Raw genomic sequence first — 19,482 nt, 5'->3', positions numbered from 1 at the left:
TATAGGAACAAATTTAGATTTACTTTACATCATTTATGCTAATTTTTGCTAAATATTTGTACTGGTTATATTTTATTTATATTAAATACTTTTTTTCAGATATTTATTTTCAAATGCAACACTGTTTTATCGCGCTTATGCATAACAGACGGCGCTGCGCATGTGTGGGTGTTGCTCACTTACAACAGATGGCGCCAGTTGGAGTTATAATTAGTTACTCAATTTGAAACTCTCAATTAAGTTCTTCACTTGGGATATCTTTAGTTGTAATCATTGAATAATTTGTAAAAGGCTGAGTAAGCATTTCAATTAATTATTTCATGGTAATATTTCATTAATGTAATTTGAGCTTACGTTCTGGGATAAATAATTTGTCAGACACCACAATTTCAAATCAACATTTTTATAATTTATTTCTTCAAAATAAAACAATAAGAAACTACACAACGCTACACATTGAAATTAAGATTTCAAAACTAAACGTAAACTAAATACTAAGAACTATGAGTAATGTGTTGAAGTGCCGTTAATTAAGTACTATAAATTTCTATCAGTGAGCTGCGTGGGCTGATTGCGCCACCTGTGAGTGATGCAAATGATGATGATGATGATGGTGGTACGTCAACGTGGGTGTAGGTGGAGCCACTGCAGTTGGCCCGACAGCGCTTACAACAGCGCCCCCTGTGGCGGTATAGCCATTCGCTGCCGCCATCTGTTGCTCATAGTTCGCATAGTGATCGTAGTAGCTGCCATAGCTACCGAGATCGAGACCCGTGCTGGAGTTCACACCAGTACCGCTGCCATTGCTTGGCGCTGTTGTGCCCGTGTCAAAGTAACTGACGCCATTATAACCATTGGCGCTCTCATAGTAGTGTCCGTGGCCGGCAACATTGACAGCGCTCGCTGCGAACTGTTGCTGAAGCTCGTAGTCCGATTTGGACTCCCGATTGTAGTAGTAGTCGTAGTTGTCCTCATAACCCGCAACCGGTTGCGTCTCCACGGTCGCATTGTACTTAATGGTGGGTGTCGTTTCACTTTTGCAGTTATGTTCGGTTCCGGCTGCAGTTGCGTTGCCATTTGCGCCGCCCAAATGCTTTATCTGTGAGTAGTTTATAAATTCCGGTTCCGGCGTGGCTAGCTGTGAGCTGGAATCGTACGCCAGCTGGCAGCTGCTATTGGCGATGCCATTGCCGTAGCTAGACTGATTGGCCGGAGTGTTCAGTGCGGGCTGATAGGCCAGCTCCGACATGCAAGTGTACGGCAAACTGGGCGATTTGTTTGGCGCAGCAGTTGCCGCAGCCGGAGTTGCATGATAGATAGGATAGTTGTAGGTAATGTGCTGATGATTCACCGTGAACACATTCGCCGAGCTCTCGCAGGGCGTGGTTGGTTCCGTGGCTGCTACCAGTGGCCAGGAGTTGCTCATATAGTTGGACGACTGGCTCAACTGATGGGCGCGTGTGGTGTCCTCCAAATAGCTACAAGTGCAGTGGCTATAAGTGGTGCACTTGCCACAGCCTGTCAAGGTAATAAATTAGAGTAAAATTCTCTCGTAAAAAACATTTAATTTACCATTAAACTGATATATTTCCAATGCTGCTTGACTGAGTGGATTGGTAGCAGCTGGACGCTTCAGCACCTTGCCCCCAAGATTCTGTTGCTGCTGGGAATAATCACATAATAAGTTTATAACATATATTTCTAAATATACAGTTTCTTGGCTTATCAAATTATAACACTTTAAACTTTTAAAAATACGATAAAATACTGTCCACATCTCTTATGAAAAAAATCAGATGAAGTTTTCTTCTGTAGGTTTAAAAATTCTGATTTTAATTAAAAATTAAAACAAAACAGTCAAGAAATTATTGGCAAGTTCAAAGCAGATTCGAAAGGGAAATGTCATCTAGATCATAATTTACAACTCATAGTTATGGAGTACAGTGTATGTTGATGAACCCACCTTTGCCTGCTTAACCAAACCGGCAATGACCGACTTCTTGTGCGCCCTAACCGATGTTGTTGCCGACTTGCTGGCCGTGAGGGAGACACGGCCAAATGCACGCTTCGAGACGCTGGAGTTCTTGGGATCGGGTCGCAGATGATCGTGCACGCCCTTGGCCTGAAAGAAGATGGCATTGTTCGAGTGCCGCCAGAAATGGGTCACGGGATAGCCGCAGTGACCGCGACAAGGCTTGATCTCCAGCCGGCCGCCGCGGCAACTCTTGTTGGGGCACTGTTTGCCCTCCTGCTTGCGTCGCGCCTTATCGCAAATGGCCGGTCTCAGATTGATCTTGGTGCCGTTGGGCAGCGTGCAGTGCTGCGAGCAGACCAGCACACCCAGGCAACTCTTCTTCAGTATGTTGACATTGTGATTGTTTGTGTTGCGCATCGCCCAGCCGGAGATATGCTTCTTCGCCTCCTCGTTGTGCACCGAGTAGATCAGACGCACATGCCCATCGCTCCACTCGCTGAACTCATCGAACTCAATGTCGGCCACCTGTGGCACAATTGCATCATTGATGTCCCAATCCCGTTTGCTCTTCTGCGTCGTCATCGAACTGGACGCTGTCTGTTGCAAATGTTGTTGCGTCTCTTGTTGATGCTGTGGGTGCTGATGCTGATGTTGATGTTGATGTGGATGTGGATGCTGATGCGGATGCGGCTGATTCCCCTGTAGCTGAGTGTGCTGCTCTGGTTGTGAGAGTTGTTGGTAGTGTGCTTTGAAAGTGTAGCCATTTCTGTAAGTGATTAACATCTCTTTAATAAGGTATTAATCTAGTACGTAGTAGTTAGTATGACTTTAGGTGAAAAGTATTAATTTATTTGAAAAAATGTATAGATATTTATATGATTATATAAAAGTAAAATTAAGAATAAAATGAACTTAATAAACTATTTGATAATATAGATAATGAATATATCATTTAAGTCAATATTTTATATCGAATCCAAGACTTGTTTTATGTAATCATTCTTGCATTTATGGTTTTATTAAACTTAATATTTACGAAATAGAGCACTTTCAGCAAAGGTCTACGACACTTTCTATTTCAACTTATGAATTTAAATGCTAATCATGCCGATAGATAGTTATAGATAATTGTATAAATTTTTGAATAGACATATAGATTGATGTATTGGTTTGAATATATATCTAATCAGTTAAGAAACCAATTTTAAGAAAAATGTGTGATTTTATATTATTTTTTTCTTGTCAATTCGTATTCTATTTATTTTACACTTGGTATTCTATTTCTAGAAGAGTTGGCTTTGAACTCTACATTATTATACACTTGTTATTTCTTGTTCATTTGTTATTTATGGGTGGCTTTGTTCTTCTATTTTAACTGCTTAGTTTAGCCCATCATTAATTTAAACGAGAGCAATCAGCAGAGACATTTAAGAATGCTTTCTAAGTCAGCTTTAGCTGTATTCAAATGCAATGCGGGTAACCTGAGGTCTTATCTGGACTACCCTTAAGCTTAAGCTTAAGCTCAAGCACTTTACTTTTAAATTGTTGATAATTAAGTCTAAGGTGCTCTTGCGTTACTCACACTAAAATCATGACTTTTCTTTAACTTTAGTTTAAATGATCGAAATGTTTATGGGAGATTCTATCTTAATTACATTTGTAAACGTTGCTGAGCAGAACTTTATGATATCGTCTGCGTTGCGTGGGTTCCGATACAATCAAATGAAATGTTTTGATTTTATGCGTGTCGGGGAACGCATAACTCTTACGCTTAAGCGTCACATTAAACTGACAGCTAAGACAGCTGGTACCGTTAGCACTAGCCCAGTTAACCCGCCCAAGTGGGGCAAGACGATGCCCCTTCTTCAATCGTAATATGAGCGCCAGCCTACAAAATTATTGGCACTTAAAGCGCCGGCGCTGACTCATCAACAGATCAACTCTTACAGACAGACAGCGAGAGAGATATATAGAGAGAGAGATAGAGAGAGAGAGACTCCAACTCGTCTCTCAATGGGGCAGCTATAAATATATATATAAGTACATATGTGTGTGTGGGAGACTCACGTTTAGATTTATGCATCAAACGTTTAGTGGGCCTCTCGCTCAACAATTAGCAATAAATTTGTCGATGCAACGCAAAGCGTCGCATTGCTGCTCATTAGAGGGGCGCCCTGTGGCCTCGGCCCTATAAGGCCAAAAGAGGCATAGAACTGATTTGTTCTTTTTTTATGTGTACCGAGAAGTCAGCAGCAGGCCGCTCCTTGGCCCAACTGGGCTCTAATAAGCTGATACCTGATCGAGCGGCCGCTTGGTGGTCCGCGTTGAACCTGTTCTGTTTCATGTTTGTTGTTTGTTGCTTGTTGCTTGTCGGTTGTCGCTTTGTTTTGGGTTCGTAAATTGACTGCTTGACACTTCGTAGCGCTTATCTGATGTTGATAGCGTCACATCGTTGTTTTTGGTGGCTGTGTCATGGTTCTGTACAACTCAATTCGATGCTGCCTATAATAACTTTGTCACCTACAAAATATATGCCTATATTCTTGTATCTCAACTTCGACCCTTTCACTGGTCACAGTCAGCCCCCGCGTTGGGCCCCCGGCCCTAGGTATGTGTGTGGTCGTTCCCCGCGGCTTTTTTCGAGTGCCATTAAACTAGTCTCTCTCTCTCCCTTTCTCTCACACACTCTCCCTCTCTATTACTCTGTGTGTCCCTCTCTCTTTCTCTTAGTCTGTGGTCCCAGGGCCGCTCAGCATGATAATAAAGCGCTCGAAATAATTTGAATAATTTTGTGCTTAAGACGTTGTTTTTTTCTTATTATTATTGTGCTTTTTTCTCAATTCTCTTTTACATAACTATTTTTTTGCGCGTATCAATTTATTGTTTGGACTCCAGTCTTATCTTGGCAATTCGAAACTAGCTCGAAATCAGGCGGATAAAAGTTATGTTTGTTCTTTGGAGCACTTACGCAATATCATTTTTGCAATATTTCTTTGCCATAGATGAAATGTCTTTGACCATTACAGTTGCCATAAGAAATGCACAACTACAAAAACTCGAATTACTTGAAATATTTAAGAGTATTCCATCTTCGGCGTACTGTTTTTCTACTTTTCCAATTTTACTGCCTTTTTCGTACATTAATTATTTTTGATAAAGATAAAGACTTTTATGTCGTCAATGGAATAAATCTTCAATAAGTAGAAGAAGAGCAATATACATAAATAGTGTTAAAGTATGAAAAAGAAAAAAACCAATCAATACATTAACTTTTAGATTCTCAATAATTTCACACAAAATGTTTAACATTGCTCAGCTTGAGTCAAAATATTTCAGCCCATAACAAATTCTTGTGAAAGTAATTGTAGCATTCATTTATTTATAAACTGATAAATACATGATTTACTTATTTTTTCAAATAATTATTAATTTTGCGATAGCGAAATTTATTATTGGAAGAAACCATTTTATATATTTTTACTTCTTCAATTTATTTGCACCCGCACCAAACAAATTACTTAACCACAATTATGTATTTGTTTCCAAATATAAAATGATGTACATTTTACCAATCCTTTCAGAGATTAAATTCTCTGAAAATGCACTAAATCAAATAAATATTGTATAAAAGAAATTGATCAAAATTAAAATGTTTGGTTTGATTCGACTTATAAAAAGAAGGATTCATTTGATTTGATCTCGATTTTCTGCTTAAATTTTAAGTTTGACAGATTTTACTTCTGCGAATTCGGTTGGTATGAAAATATCTCCATATAAACTGTGTACATAAGTATATATGTTTTATTTATCTAATATATTTGTGCAAGATGGAAGCGAAGTTGTAAAAGAAAGTATTTTATAAAAATCAAACGGCCAAACTAATTTGAAGCTCATGGTTTTTGTCAAATTTAATAAATTTAATAAAACATAATTTCTCCGATCAAAATGCATATGTGAATTCGACTCAATTTAATAATAAATCTACCGTATAAAACTAATAAATAATCTGTTTTATTTCTAGAAACTAAAATAGGTTCAGTAGGCCCTATGACTAAAACTTACAAATAGTTTTGATCTTGTTTTGCATAATTAAATAGATGGAATAAATTAATATAGCCGAATCCTAATAAATTTCATTGAAGTATATACGTGGTGGATTGGTTTGACCAAAGAGTTTGCATATTTTATAATTATATTTCTAAGAATGCACTGTGAGGAGACCAAAAAACAGAACTTACAAAACAACCATATTCCAAACAAATGCAGCTAATCCAAAATATGCGTTTGTGTCGCTGAGTTGTGTTGTTGTGGCACATATGTATGTGTATATGTATATATTCAATACTTGAGCTTAAATGTGCACTTGTCAAACTGAGTTCACTTCACAATTGCAGGCACTTGGCCATTATAATAATATACGAATGCCGTCGCAATGGCGCTAACACACAATTGTATTTGTATCTGTATCTATCTGCAGCGAATAGCAGATACGCAGCAGCAATAACCGTCGCTAGTTTGTTCGGCTTGAGCACGCAATGACAACGGCGACGACGACGACAACAATGACGATGACGCTGACGCTGGCGATGGAGACGACCTTTCACTGTGGCAACCTGTGCGCGCACTCTGCTCTGTGCAGCAGGGCAAAATTTACGTATCTGCCACAGAAAAAAAAAAAATACAACAAAAACAAAAACAAAAACGAAAAACGAAAAAACAAATACAATAAATAGAAATGAACATAAACTTCGGGGCTGAAGACAAAAACGACGCTGGCAAAGTTTTGTCAACAATGAAATGATATTATGGCTGGCTCCACCTACAAATACCAACAACAACAACAACAATAACAGCAGCAGCCACACAACAACAAGCTGCTGAGAGGCGCACAAAGAAACGAGCGGATAGAACGACCGGACAGATGAACGAGCACGGACGGACCCATTGTACACCCGCATAAATTTGGCAACAAAAAAAAAAGAAGAAAAACAAAAAAAAAACGAAAAACTCCACAAACGTCGACGTCGGCGCATAATCATCAAGCAGCCAACAACTCCACAGAGCAATAGGGAGCTGCACAGCTGCCGTTTCTCGTATGCCCGTTGCAAATGTATCCGTCAGATACTCGTATCACATTGTTTTGCGTGTGTATGTGTGAGCGCTGCCAGTTCCAAGACCATTCCAGTCGCTTGTGATTGGTCGGATAAATTGCTGGCACACACACACACAGCTCTCTGGAGTGTGGCAAGCGTGTGTATTGCTGTCATTGCTCATTATCTCTGTATATGTGTGTGTGTGTGTGTGTGTATCTGAGAGTTATCAAGTACGCTAAGGGTTTGCTGAGCATCTCGTGTGCGATGAGACTGTATATACGACGATAATTATCATAAAACACTAAATTACTCATGCTATTATGCGAGCTTATCAGTCATTTTCTCATTTTCTGTATGCTTTTTGGCTAGCTTTAATAACACTTGCAAGAACATATTTATTTCATAATTAATCAATAAGTGATTAAAGTTGTATTTTGCAGACTAAACATTTAACTTGGAGTATTCCTGCTTAAGTCAAGATATTACATTAAAGTAACACATTCACAAGATGAAAAGTTAATATAAATCTGAGAATTTACATATTTATTTATAGGTAATTCTACTTCAATAATGATAAACATAGCTTTGAACCAAATTGTTTTTATTATAGTTCAAGTTTAACTTAGTTTTTTTTAAATATACTCTATACTTTATAACCTCTTAGAGCGTGCCAATAATGAGAATAATTAAGTGATTAAAAATTAAAAGGAACTACACACAAATTGGCAGTCTTGAGTTTCATAAACAAATAAACCAAAAATTGCTTAAGGCAGTGAAAATAATAACATATCTTGCAGTAATGAGAAGGGGAATTGGGATGGTAATGCGAGGAAGGATGGGAAAAGTGTCGTTGGCTCTGGCGGTGATGCGTTCGTCTTGTGTTTTCACCTGATCAGCCCGCATCGGCATTTAGGCCAAAGTAACAAACCAAACAAAATGAAATAAAACAAATTGTTCCAGTTGTTGGAATTGAGTAGTTGGTAGCCAAGCGGTAAACTAACAATTAACAGAAAACAGCCAGTTAAATAAAAACTGTGCCCTTAGCCAATGCCAATGGGGCTGACAGAGGGACAGTAGGCAGCAGTCAGCAGTCAGCAGGCAGCAGGGAAAAGCACTTGGCTGCAAATAAGCGTTAAAGTGAAAACTCAGGTGCCGTCGACAGGAAATGCAATGAAATAATAAAAACAAAGAACGGCTGCTGCTGCTGCCGCTGCTCATTGACTGTGACCCATAATTAAAAGGGCAGTACGCAGTCAACTGGGCTGATTATACGGGATTGGGCCTCAAGATGTGTACTGCTACCAATAAGCAACAATGGCTGCCAGCCAGCCAGCCAGTCAGCCAGCCACCGGAGAGACTCTTAACTGTTACCTATTGGCCTGTTGCCGTCGTTGTTGTCGCTTTAACGCTCCATTCCGCAAATTATACGGGTGACAAAAACATATTTCAACGCTACATAAATACTAGAAATAAACACACACACACATACACACACACACACAGACACAGGCACATAAATATGCACATTATTTAACTGTTTAGTTTGTTGCAGCTGTGCTCAGATCTTTGGCTTTTCGCAATTAATTGCTCAACATTATAATAATCATACCTTTTTAAATGTAGATACACCCGGTGTGGTCTCAACTCCAGACTCCACTCTCCAAACTCCAAACTCCACACTCCGACTCCAGCGGCGCAGGCTGACTGTGCTCTAATGAGCGCGTGCTCTTCGGCTCCAAAAGCTCAAGCTGTTCCAAAAGGGCCTGTCATTGACGACTCCACAAATAACACAACAACAATAGCAACAAATTCAAAAAATTTGTTATTTAAAAAAAAAAAAAAAAAAAAAAAAAACATATTTCGTTTTTTAGCGCATCAAATTAATCATTGTGCTGTTAAAATAAATAAAAATTGGTATAGTTTCAAATGGATTTCTAACGCTTTTGAACACAAATATTATTAATTAATTAGCTGTGCTATGCACTGAAAAAAATTCCAAAGTATCAGACTAGGAAATTGGCTTTAAGCGATCAAAATCATTTTTCAGATGTAATTGAAAGAGTTAGTATAAAAATAATTATTAATTTTTATTTTGAATTTAAGATAAAATATGTTTTTTATAAGTATTTTCTCTCTATAAGGAGAACAAAATGATATAATATAAAATATTAATTGATTGACTCTATATTCTATAATGAATTGATCACCTTCTACACTCTATATATGTATATAGGTATATTCTAAGTGTATCTCAGTGACAGCAATCACACACAAGCTCGAAAAAATAACCAAAGTGTGACTTGTGGCACCCAACAACGACAAAAGGGGAACCAAAGGCAATTTTTCCATTTACGCAATTAATTGGTCGCCACACTGGGCGGTCCACTAATAGATCAAGGGAAACCACAACAACAGCAAGGTATTTTAAATGCGGATTAACATTTTGCCTATTGACTGATTAATATTTTAGAAACACACACGAATCACCCACAACAAAAACAATAATCTTTTTTTTTTTGAGAGGCCTTTTGACAAATGTGTTTGAGGCAAATGCTAATGGATTTTTGAAGTTACAGAGTCAGGGGCTTGTGATCTTATATATGAGCTCGATTAGAACCCAATTACAAAAAAAGTTGATGTGTATTTCCATTATATGAGCCCCAACTTACGCGTTAGACTTTTTGATTATAAAAATTATGACTCATAAAATTAATTTTATGACTTTTTCACAGCGCAGGAGCTGGGCACCCAAAAATAAGGCAAAAGGTGCCAAAATTATATGCTTGTATCGCGAGAGCGTAATTTTCTTGGACAGGCTTAAAGAGGTCCACTGTGGCTGCTCTCGGCATTTTCTTCAGCAGGCAATCTGACCAAAATCGACACTCTAATCAGTTAAATGGACTGTTGAAAATTTGCCACATTTGCGACATAATGATTTTAATGACGGTTTTGGCGGCCAACACAAGCTGGCCCAACCACGCATCCTTCCGCTTATTTAAACAATAATCAGGCACTTTCATTGCTCGGGGCAAAAGCCATTTGACACTAATGTGTTTTTGGCCATGAAACGTTTGATTACCGCACAAACACCAATTGTATCGCATCTGATACGTGCCAAGGAACTCGACTTGATGACAGGCTTCCCAGGTGCTGGATATTACTAAAATTAAACTTTCTTCAACTCTCAGTATGCAGTTAGATGCCAGCGGCACATTCGTTCTGTTTCATTCAACCTTTCCCATCAACGTGTTTGGACAGCAGCTTTAATATCATATGTGATTATTTGCTTCCAATTTACCTTTCCCTTGTTCAGACTCTTCAACCTTTTCCTTGATCAGTTCACTTGCAATGCATCTGTGCTCCATCGAGCCATCCATCGAGATACTCTGATAAGATTGTAAACTTGTTTGTCTACTGGGTGGCGTTGAAATTTTAATTGGTTCATAATTAATTATGGATAAGCATTCAGCTCAATTTTTATTTGGCTCGGCCTGTGAGCACTTTGAAGTTCAGCTGGAAGGCATTTAAATCTTGAAAATAAACGATATAAGAAAAAAACTTTCATTTTATATGTTTCGGTGTCTTAAGAAAATTAAATAATATAACTCGAGTAGTAAATGGACAGTTCATATTAAATAATGATAGAAATAAAATATAACAATTGTTTTAGTGTATGAAAATGTTAATAATTGTCACAGAATAAAAAGAGTAGAATATAGAAGAGTTGCAATAAAATTAAAAAATATTTAATATGTATTACTAAGAAAACTGATTAATAAATTAATATTCAATATATTTAATTGTATATATTCTATAAACTAATCAACGATTAAGGAAACAATAAACTACGACCATCATGCTTATATAGTGCATATGAATCATATGTTAAGGTTGGTCTGTCAGCAATCAGACAGCTCTATATCTCTCTCGATCTTTTTATATGTAGGCCTAGGCAAAGCCAATCACGCACAGCATCCAAATGCCAGATGCGAAATCAGTACACAATTGCCTTCATCCCGCATAAATAAATGCGCATAAGCAATCAAGTGAGCAGAAGTAGCGTAGCGCCAGGCCAGTTAGGTGCGACCGATCCCGACGACAATCCGACTGGCCAGCATCACGCATGACCTACGACAAGATGTAGCAAGCCAGCGGGGCAAGTTGCTTAAGCAGACGCTAAACGCTGCACATATAGACGTTTAACTTAATTATGATTATGATTACGATTATGATTATGGTGGACAGAGTCTGGAGTTATCAGCACATCAGAGGCGATTATAGAAATGAAAAGTGCTGCCTGCATTGAGCGCTGCATGAGAAATCAAAGGATCACAATTAATTAAGATTCAATAAATGTGCAAAGACGATGGCCAACAGGTGGTATTAGCCGCGAATGCGACACAAAAAGCGCAAGTTGTAAATAATAACAACAATTCATTTAGCTCTGAGTGCAACGGAGCACGTAGACGGCACGGGTTAAATTCTCAAACAGACCACGAAAAGGAAGTGGCAAAGACTGCGGCAAGCCGCCAGCTCTAAACAGCTGCACTTCATCTGCAACGTTACGAGGTTATGCAGGCAGCAGGCGGCTGCTGTTGCCGTTGCTGTTGCTGTTGCATGTGGCACAGACTGATTTTTATATGCTAGCCAGCGCCTTCACACAGGCATGCGGCACGTGCTTCGCATAGGCATTGAGGTAAACGAATCTTGTTCAAGGTGCAAACTAGAAACTCCCACGTCCATTTAGTCAGCCCACTCGAAATTGATGCGAGAAATTCCCTTCACTCCAAAGAATGACTGCAAATCAAAGAGCTCATCAAATGATCAATCACTTTGCCAGCCTCATTCACTGTCTGTCTATCTGTCTGTCTGTCTGTCTGTCAGTTTGTTGTGCCCATCCGAACAAAGACAGCGACAATTGCCTTTGACAGTTTTTACCGTTTGTCAATTGTTGTTTATGTCGCGCCTGATTATTTCTCCCAGGGAGGATTATTTTGGAGTGTGCGCATCTACATATACCCCATCCATATTCCATATCCATGCACTTATTTTTGCATATGCTCATCATCAGTTTGATACTGCCCGAAACGTAGATGAACAGTTTAAGGCATCTGTCGATGGGCATTTGAAATGTATTGACTGGAGAGTGCCCTAAATGAGAATTAAATTGGAAAAGATCAGATTTCTACAACTGAATTTAAGGAAGGGCCCTTCAACTCGACCTAAGTTTTTCAAACATATATTTATTCTTTGCATATTAGTTTCAATTCTAACAAACCGAAATTGTTTAAGAAATACATTCTTCTGATCCTTATGAAAGTAAAATTGTATGAAAATATAACTTCGAGAATGATTCGGAAGGCCAGCAAGTATTTAAATGCATTTTGAATGAATTCAAATACATTCCAAACACACAAACTCATTGATTAAAGTTGAAAACATCAAATTTGGTATAAGGGCTCTCTCATCTGCTACCAAGTGATAATGTTTTGTTTTACTTACTTTTGCCCATATATGAGCATAAATATATTTGGCATTCATATCTATTTTCATGCATGTCAAATTCCAATGCGTTTGCCATAAATGTTCACCGACATATTCCGAAAAAAAAAACACAAAAATTTATCTCCGGCGGCGCACCTTTGACGCGTGCTCCGGGTCCATGAATGGGTCTCGATTGTGGGCACACGCCTCGCTGGCGCTTCATATAACCATTAAAAACTGGCAAACAAATCCCACTAATTAGCTACCATTCTGACGACAACAGTTCGCGGGCGTATTATCAAATGTAAATTGGCATACAAACAGCGGCACACAAAACGAGATATTTTTGTAGAATTTGCACAGCCAAAAATATTGTGCAATTGTAACCAAAACAAAGGCATTTTGGCAGCAGCCACGATTTTGTGGGCCATAAATTACTAAAATCAGTTGGCCCAGAACGACCTTTCGGTCGGCCACTCGAAATGTGAATTCAAATCGCCAAACATTTCATTAGTCAATGTGCATTTAATATTCCCTGTGTGTGTTTTTTGATTTTTTTTTTCTCTTTTTTTTTGGGGTGGTTCTTTGGTTCATCCCTATCACGCTAGGGGCGCATTAGAAAGCAAACTGGCTATAGAATGTAATGCTAATTTTCAACAGTCAAACGCCCCATGATCTAATGATTATGCTCAATAAATTATACGATTTGACAATCGAGAGGAATGCACATTTTTTTATGCGTAAATTGCACACTTGGCAAATGCTATTGATTCATATCTATAAGATAGTGATTAGAGATAGTTACTATACCCGTTTCCAGTGAAAGGTTGAGACCACACACAAGCAAACGAGTTTTGTTTGGCTCGTAGCAATATGTCAACATTTGCCAAACTAATTAAATCAAATTGAATGCTAAAACCATAACACTTTTATTGTGAAAAACCAACAAAATCACCACGGGCAGCACACTCCAAGTCGCGGCAGGAGTCATAAAAACAAATACACAGAACACACACACGCACGTGGAGGCCAAATCTTTGCCACTCTTCACACCTCACGACAACGTTGCAGACACATCCTGTGGCGCATGGCACGACGTCGTCGTCGTCGTCGTCATTAGTGTCTGGCCGCAACCTTCGCAGCACCGGAGGCGTCTGCATTTGTGTCACCTGCCGAGCTGGAGTCCAAGCTAGAGCTGATGTTACAATTACCTGGTAATACGATGACGACGGCGACAGAGACAGAAACAGAAACAGAGACGAAGACGTAGACGACCACAGAATGTCTAACAACAGCACAGCTGGCCATAATATTGTTGGCCATAAGTACGTACGTGAAGATGTCAAGGAGTGAAGATCTTGACTCTTCGCTCTGCTTGGCATTCATTTGAGGGCGAGGCAAACGGGAGAGTATATGGTAAAATCATCAATTATGGCCACAGCTCCAGTGCTGGGAGTGTAGGAGTTGAAGCATGTGCCAGTTTAAATGACTGTCATTTATCCTCAAACTCGGTGGCGGCTTATAAGACTGATTCTAGCCCCTACGGCTATTGCACCTCATGCTGTAATTTCGATATAAATATCGAGCTGTTTCTGTAAGTTTAAATAATACAAATTAAATAAGAAAGTTTCCTTAGATTTAATGGGATTGTCGAAATTAATTGGCAACATATTTTATACACTTTTATATTTGTATACTTTTGAATTCCCAGTTTTGAAAAAAGTATTTGAAATAAATATGTTTAGATATAACAACCAATCTCTATGATTTTTGTGATCGAATATGTCCTCCTTGACCTATCACATTTATTGCCATAAGTTAATAATATACTCTTCATCCATTTCTTATGAGTTCAGGGTATAAGGGGAATCGTTTGAGTTCAATTTCTCGCTGGTTCCCAGCAATATCCGCTGGCACTTTCTCGTTGGCAATCGCTCACAGCCCAAGCAGTTACCCACGATATATTTTCACACTTTAAAGAAGGAAAAGAAGGAAAAGAAGCTGCTACCAAGTTGCTTTCACAATGACCAATATAAATCCAATTAGCACGCTTTTGTCTGCCCGTGCACAACTGGCAATTTATGTATGTCCAAAAAACAAAAAAAAAAAAAAAGAGGAAAGAAGGAAAACAAATAAGGAAGAACAAACGGAAGACGAGCACAAAGGAACACTTAACGCACTTGAGTGGCTCTGGTCTCACTCGGGGTTCCTTCCTTAGAGGGGTGTGTCATCATCATCATCATCATCTTGCACAGCAGAACTTTATGACTTGTGCTCACCTTTTATGCTCACCATTAAACGCTATTAGCGGCCATTTAAGGATCACTTTCCTTTCCTTGCTGTTCTTGCTGTTTTTGTGTGTGTTTTTTTTTTTTTTTTTGGTTTTTGGGTAGGTCATCGGAGTTAGGGTGTTTAAATGCGCAGTTAATCTAATAAGCCGCAAACACGCAAACAAGTTCACGTGGGAAAATTGGAGCAATAACAAATTAATAGATACAATACAATCGTACAATATACACAAACTGGGAGAAATGCGTGTGCGTGGGCCGATCTTGCAGATTGGGATAGGTGGTGCCCCTGGTGTGTGGCTGGGTGTGTGTGTGTGGGAAGAGCCGAAGGAACCAACCAAGAACTGAAAGAACTGGCAGGCAGCGGGTTAGTTATTTATGGATTACATTGACGCAGCAATTGGATATGGGAAGAGCTTACAGAACGAGGAAGCAACATTAACAGCAAATGCAAATTCAACGCCCACGTTTAATGGAATCTCATCAATTTGCACACTTTATTTGACATAATCCGATCTTCAACTGGTGACTATAAAAGCTTCAAGCTGTAGACACAGCCTCCACAGTCGTGATGTGGCAACTGTTTGGATTACTGCTGCTTGGCAGCTCTTTTGTGCATGGCCAGAACAGCAGCAGCAACGGGCTAGCCAAAACACTGGACGCTGAGGATCAGGACGATGTACCCATTGGCAGTGACAAGGAGCTATCGGATTTGGTCATTACCACAGCGCTGGGCAAAATCCGAGGCACCATTCTACCCTCGCAGGCGGGTCGCAACTTTTATGCATTTCGGGGCATCCCGTATGCTAAGGCGCCCGTGGAGAATCTGCGATTCAAGCCGCCGGAGCCGATTGAGCAATGGTTCGACATCTTCGATGCTACGTTCGATGGACCCAAGTGCCCCCAGCCGGGTCTGTTCAGTGAGGATGTGAGCGAAGATTGCCTCCGGCTGAATATCTACACGCGGGAGTTGCCCAGCGAATCGCAGCCGAATCCCAGGAAGCCCGTCATTGTGTTCATCCATCCTGGTGGCTTTTACTCGCTCTCCGGTCAGAGCAAGAACTTTGCGGGACCACAGTATTTTATGGATCGCAATCTGGTGTTGGTCACCTTCAATTATCGCCTGGGCACGCTGGGCTTTCTGGCCACGGGCACAGAGCAGGCCGCTGGCAACATGGGACTCAAGGATCAGGTGCAGCTGCTGCGCTGGGTTAAGCTGCACATCTCACGCTTTGGCGGCGATCCAAATGCGATCACATTGCTCGGCTATGGAGCCGGTGCCATGGCTGTAACACTGCACATGGTGTCGCCCATGTCGCAGGGTCTGTTCCAACGGGCCATTGTGATGAGTGGCTCCGCAACGGGACAGTGGTCGCTGCCACAGCATCAAATCGATGTGGCCAAGAAGCAAGCGGCGCTGCTGCACTGCAGCTCGGACGATATGAATGAGATGCTAAACTGCCTACGTGGGGTGAGTCAATCAAAATGATAATACACTAAGAAAAATGAGTTTACGCGAACTGTTAAATGTATTTTGATAGCTGGCATTTATAAATAAAACAGTTAATTCTTGGTTTGATCTGTCCAGCTCAGATCTAAATCCAGTAAATCTAAATTAATCATAAATTCTAGATTTTAATTGTAAACTTTTTAATGTTTTTTCTCTCAATGTGACCAACTTTTATAGATCTAAATTTTGTTATTGCAGAAACACTATCTGGAATATGCAAATTCGTTGCCTCGCATGTTTGACTTTGGACGCAACAATCCGCTGATATTGTGGAAACCCGTGGTGGAGCCGGACTTTGGGCAGGAGCGCTTCCTCATCGAGGATCCCGTCAAAAGCTATCAGAATGGTAATTTCATGAAGATACCCATCATAACGGGAATGACTAAGGATGAGTTTGTGGGCCCAGCTATTTGTGAGTATCAACTTGGTCAATAATTGCGTTTATTGGCCAACATATTATATTTTGTGTAAATATTTGTAACATGATTTTTTGAATATTTATTCCACTTTTTTGTTTCCCTCCTTTAGCTATTCTGCAAAGCCCCTCACTGCTTAGCGCCTTCAATGACAACTTTGAGTCACTGGCTCCGGTCTGTTTCCTGTACAATGCCAGTAGTCCACGTGCCCAGAATATTAGCCGGGAGTTGCGCCAACATTACTTTGGCTCGCTGCCCTTGGATGCGAATAGCTCGCTGCCATCCTTGGCCACTTTGTATTCGGATGCCTTGACTGGTTTTGGCATACATCGATTTGTGCATCTGGCGGCGCGTTCAACGAAGGTGTACTACTATCGTTTTGCCTATCAGGGTGGACGCAGCCACATCCACTATCCGGAGGATGCACCCTTTGGCGTTGTCCATCACGATGATCTAATGTATCTGTTTGTGGAGCCCTCAATTAGTCGCATGTTTACTGAGGACGATGACGAGTTTCGCATGGTTGAAATTATGACACGCATGTTCTCAGCCTTTGTCTACAAGGGGTTAGTAGAAGAAAAAAAAAATCGAAACGATTAAATCGAATTCTAATCGAAACTAATTTCATTTGATTCTTTGAAGAGATCCCAACAAACCCAGCGATGAGAAACTAAGCAACATTCGTTGGCGTCCCTTTAGTTTCAAGAAGCGCTTCTATCTGGATATTGGTGATGAGCTTGTCTTACAGGAGGGCCTCAACTCGGCACGCTACGAGGTCTGGAAGCGTTTGTTTCCCCTCAACTGGCGACGTCAGACCAAGGAGCGTTGGCTCAGCGATTACATCTAAATCGCTCTTGTCGCCAACTGTACTTAAACATGAATACTCCCTATATATATTTAGCTGTATAAAATTCATGCAATTTGGCATTCAAAACATTTTGTTTGTTTCAATTCAGTGCAATTGTTTTCCCTCCTTTGCCTTTTTTGTTTTTTAGTTGCCAAGTGATAAACCAATTGGCATAATTTTCAGTTCCAATTTGATGAGTTGGTCCCTGAAATGTTGCTTATGTGTTTATGTTTGGTTTTATTTTTTCAGTTTTTGTTTTTTTGGTAGGTATGCGTGTCATCACTGTGTGGGTGCATATATTAAGTCAGTCAGTCGCCGGGAGATAGCATTGGTACGTGTCGTGCATTATGGGCTACCACTGATCGCGTGCCATGACATGCACTGCAAGAAATTATTAAACTCTGCGAATCTACTCTAAGTATATAGTATGTAGCGGTGCGTAAGAGTATCAGAAATTCTCATTCTGTATAAAGATCATACCAAGGTAGATACATACATCATTGTGATGTGAAAAGCCATTGAAAAATGTATTATATTTCTTAAGCTTTCCAATACAAATATAAGCTATTTCTCAGTATATACAAAACTTCCATTGACTTCGTAATTTTCGTTATTTATTTCGAATTTTTCGCCAAGTGTAGCCTTGCCTCATACAATGCCACACAGTCAGCCAGACTCACTCACTCTATCACTTCTGGTAGCACACAGATGTTACTCGCAATCCATTGTTGCTTTTGTGGGCCACTCGCAACCTATTTTCATTTTTATTGCTCTTATCGGAGTTTGGTTACGCTTGACAGCATGACAATGTCAAAAGCGAGCTGCCGCCTCATCATCATCGTATTGGACTGGACGCTGTTGAAGTATCCTTCCTGGACGACGCCGTCGACTCATTAGCATAGGGAACAAACACATGACGCTGAACATCCAAATGCCAATTGGCAATTGCTGGCGAGTCGATTCGAAAACAAATGCAACTAGAATTCCAGCACGCCATGAGTCACGCCATAGCATCATCATCACAGGGAAGGTCCTGTGAGGGTGTTGGACAACGGTTAATATATTAATATATGCAAATTGGCAGGGAGTGCGGTTTACAGCAACTATATCTGAAGCAATAGATCTCTGTGCCGGGTGCTCTGTTGCACATTTTGATCGTTTCCACTTTAGTTTTAATTGTTTGGCTTGTCAGCGCAGCATATGCTGCTCGTGTCTGTCTGTCCACCCTGTCCTTGAGCACGTTTCTATAATTTGTTAGACGTATGGAAAACCAAACCAATCCAAAAAATAACAAAATAAATAAAAACAAATAAATAAACAAAAAACTGTTGTCCTATTGCATTTGCATTCCAATTTCCAACGAAGTATTTTTCGAGGCTCGCAGATTTCGATTTCCACGAAATGCAGCGCAAATAAAGTTGTGAGCCGAACTCCTTCCTCCAGTCAGCAACGGGGGCATATCAGATGTAGTGATGCTGCCACAACCACAGTCAGAGTCCGAACACACAACTGCTGGGGCACATATGCCTGCTGTGCCCCATCCACAAGACGCATGCGCACGAGTTGAGGCTCAGTTTTTATTGACTGATGGAAATCGCTCAAACACTATTGAAATTTCGCAGCGCCTTTGGCCACAAAATGTAATTAGATTGCTTGGCAACCAGGCAACAGGCACCAAAAAGTCTGCTCAACACAAACCGCAAGCAAAGGAAAAATACAAAAAACAAAAAACAAAAAAAAAGACAAAAATAATAATATCTAAGCAAGTACCTTCTGTGGTTTGGATGCGAACGACGCGTGCTTGGAACTCCTGCTGTCAACATCAATGCGCAGGAATCTTTTGGCCTTACAATGAAGTTGTCTGCGCAA

The 19,482-nt window shown here is 40.0% G+C and overlaps 2 protein-coding genes across 2 annotated transcripts; one reads left to right on the top strand and one right to left on the bottom strand.

Annotated features, from left to right (window-relative positions):
- Positions 1 to 488: 488 nt before the first annotated feature.
- LOC6561844 (transcription factor glial cells missing 2) lies at positions 489 to 13,712 on the bottom strand. Its single transcript, XM_032735789.1, has 4 exons — positions 13,606 to 13,712; positions 1,964 to 2,741; positions 1,573 to 1,660; positions 489 to 1,518 (listed from the first exon to the last, which is right to left on the bottom strand). Exons 1-4 carry the CDS (start codon positions 13,710 to 13,712, stop codon positions 551 to 553), a joined length of 1,941 nt encoding a protein of 646 aa, XP_032591680.1. The 3' UTR covers positions 489 to 550.
- Positions 13,713 to 15,411: 1,699 nt separating this feature from the next.
- Positions 15,412 to 17,613, top strand: LOC6561669 (juvenile hormone esterase). The gene is made up of 4 exons (XM_001988201.1): positions 15,412 to 16,311; positions 16,549 to 16,762; positions 16,879 to 17,332; positions 17,409 to 17,613. Exons 1-4 carry the CDS (start codon positions 15,412 to 15,414, stop codon positions 17,611 to 17,613), a joined length of 1,773 nt encoding a protein of 590 aa, XP_001988237.1.
- Positions 17,614 to 19,482: the final 1,869 nt, after the last annotated feature.

The sequence above is a fragment of the Drosophila grimshawi genome, unplaced genomic scaffold, assembly GCF_018153295.1.
Source record: "Drosophila grimshawi isolate 15287-2541.00 unplaced genomic scaffold, ASM1815329v1 contig_1377, whole genome shotgun sequence".
NCBI lineage: Eukaryota > Metazoa > Arthropoda > Insecta > Diptera > Drosophilidae > Drosophila > Drosophila grimshawi.
Note: the sequence above shows the minus strand (reverse complement) of the source record. Positions and strands in the feature narration are given on the sequence as shown.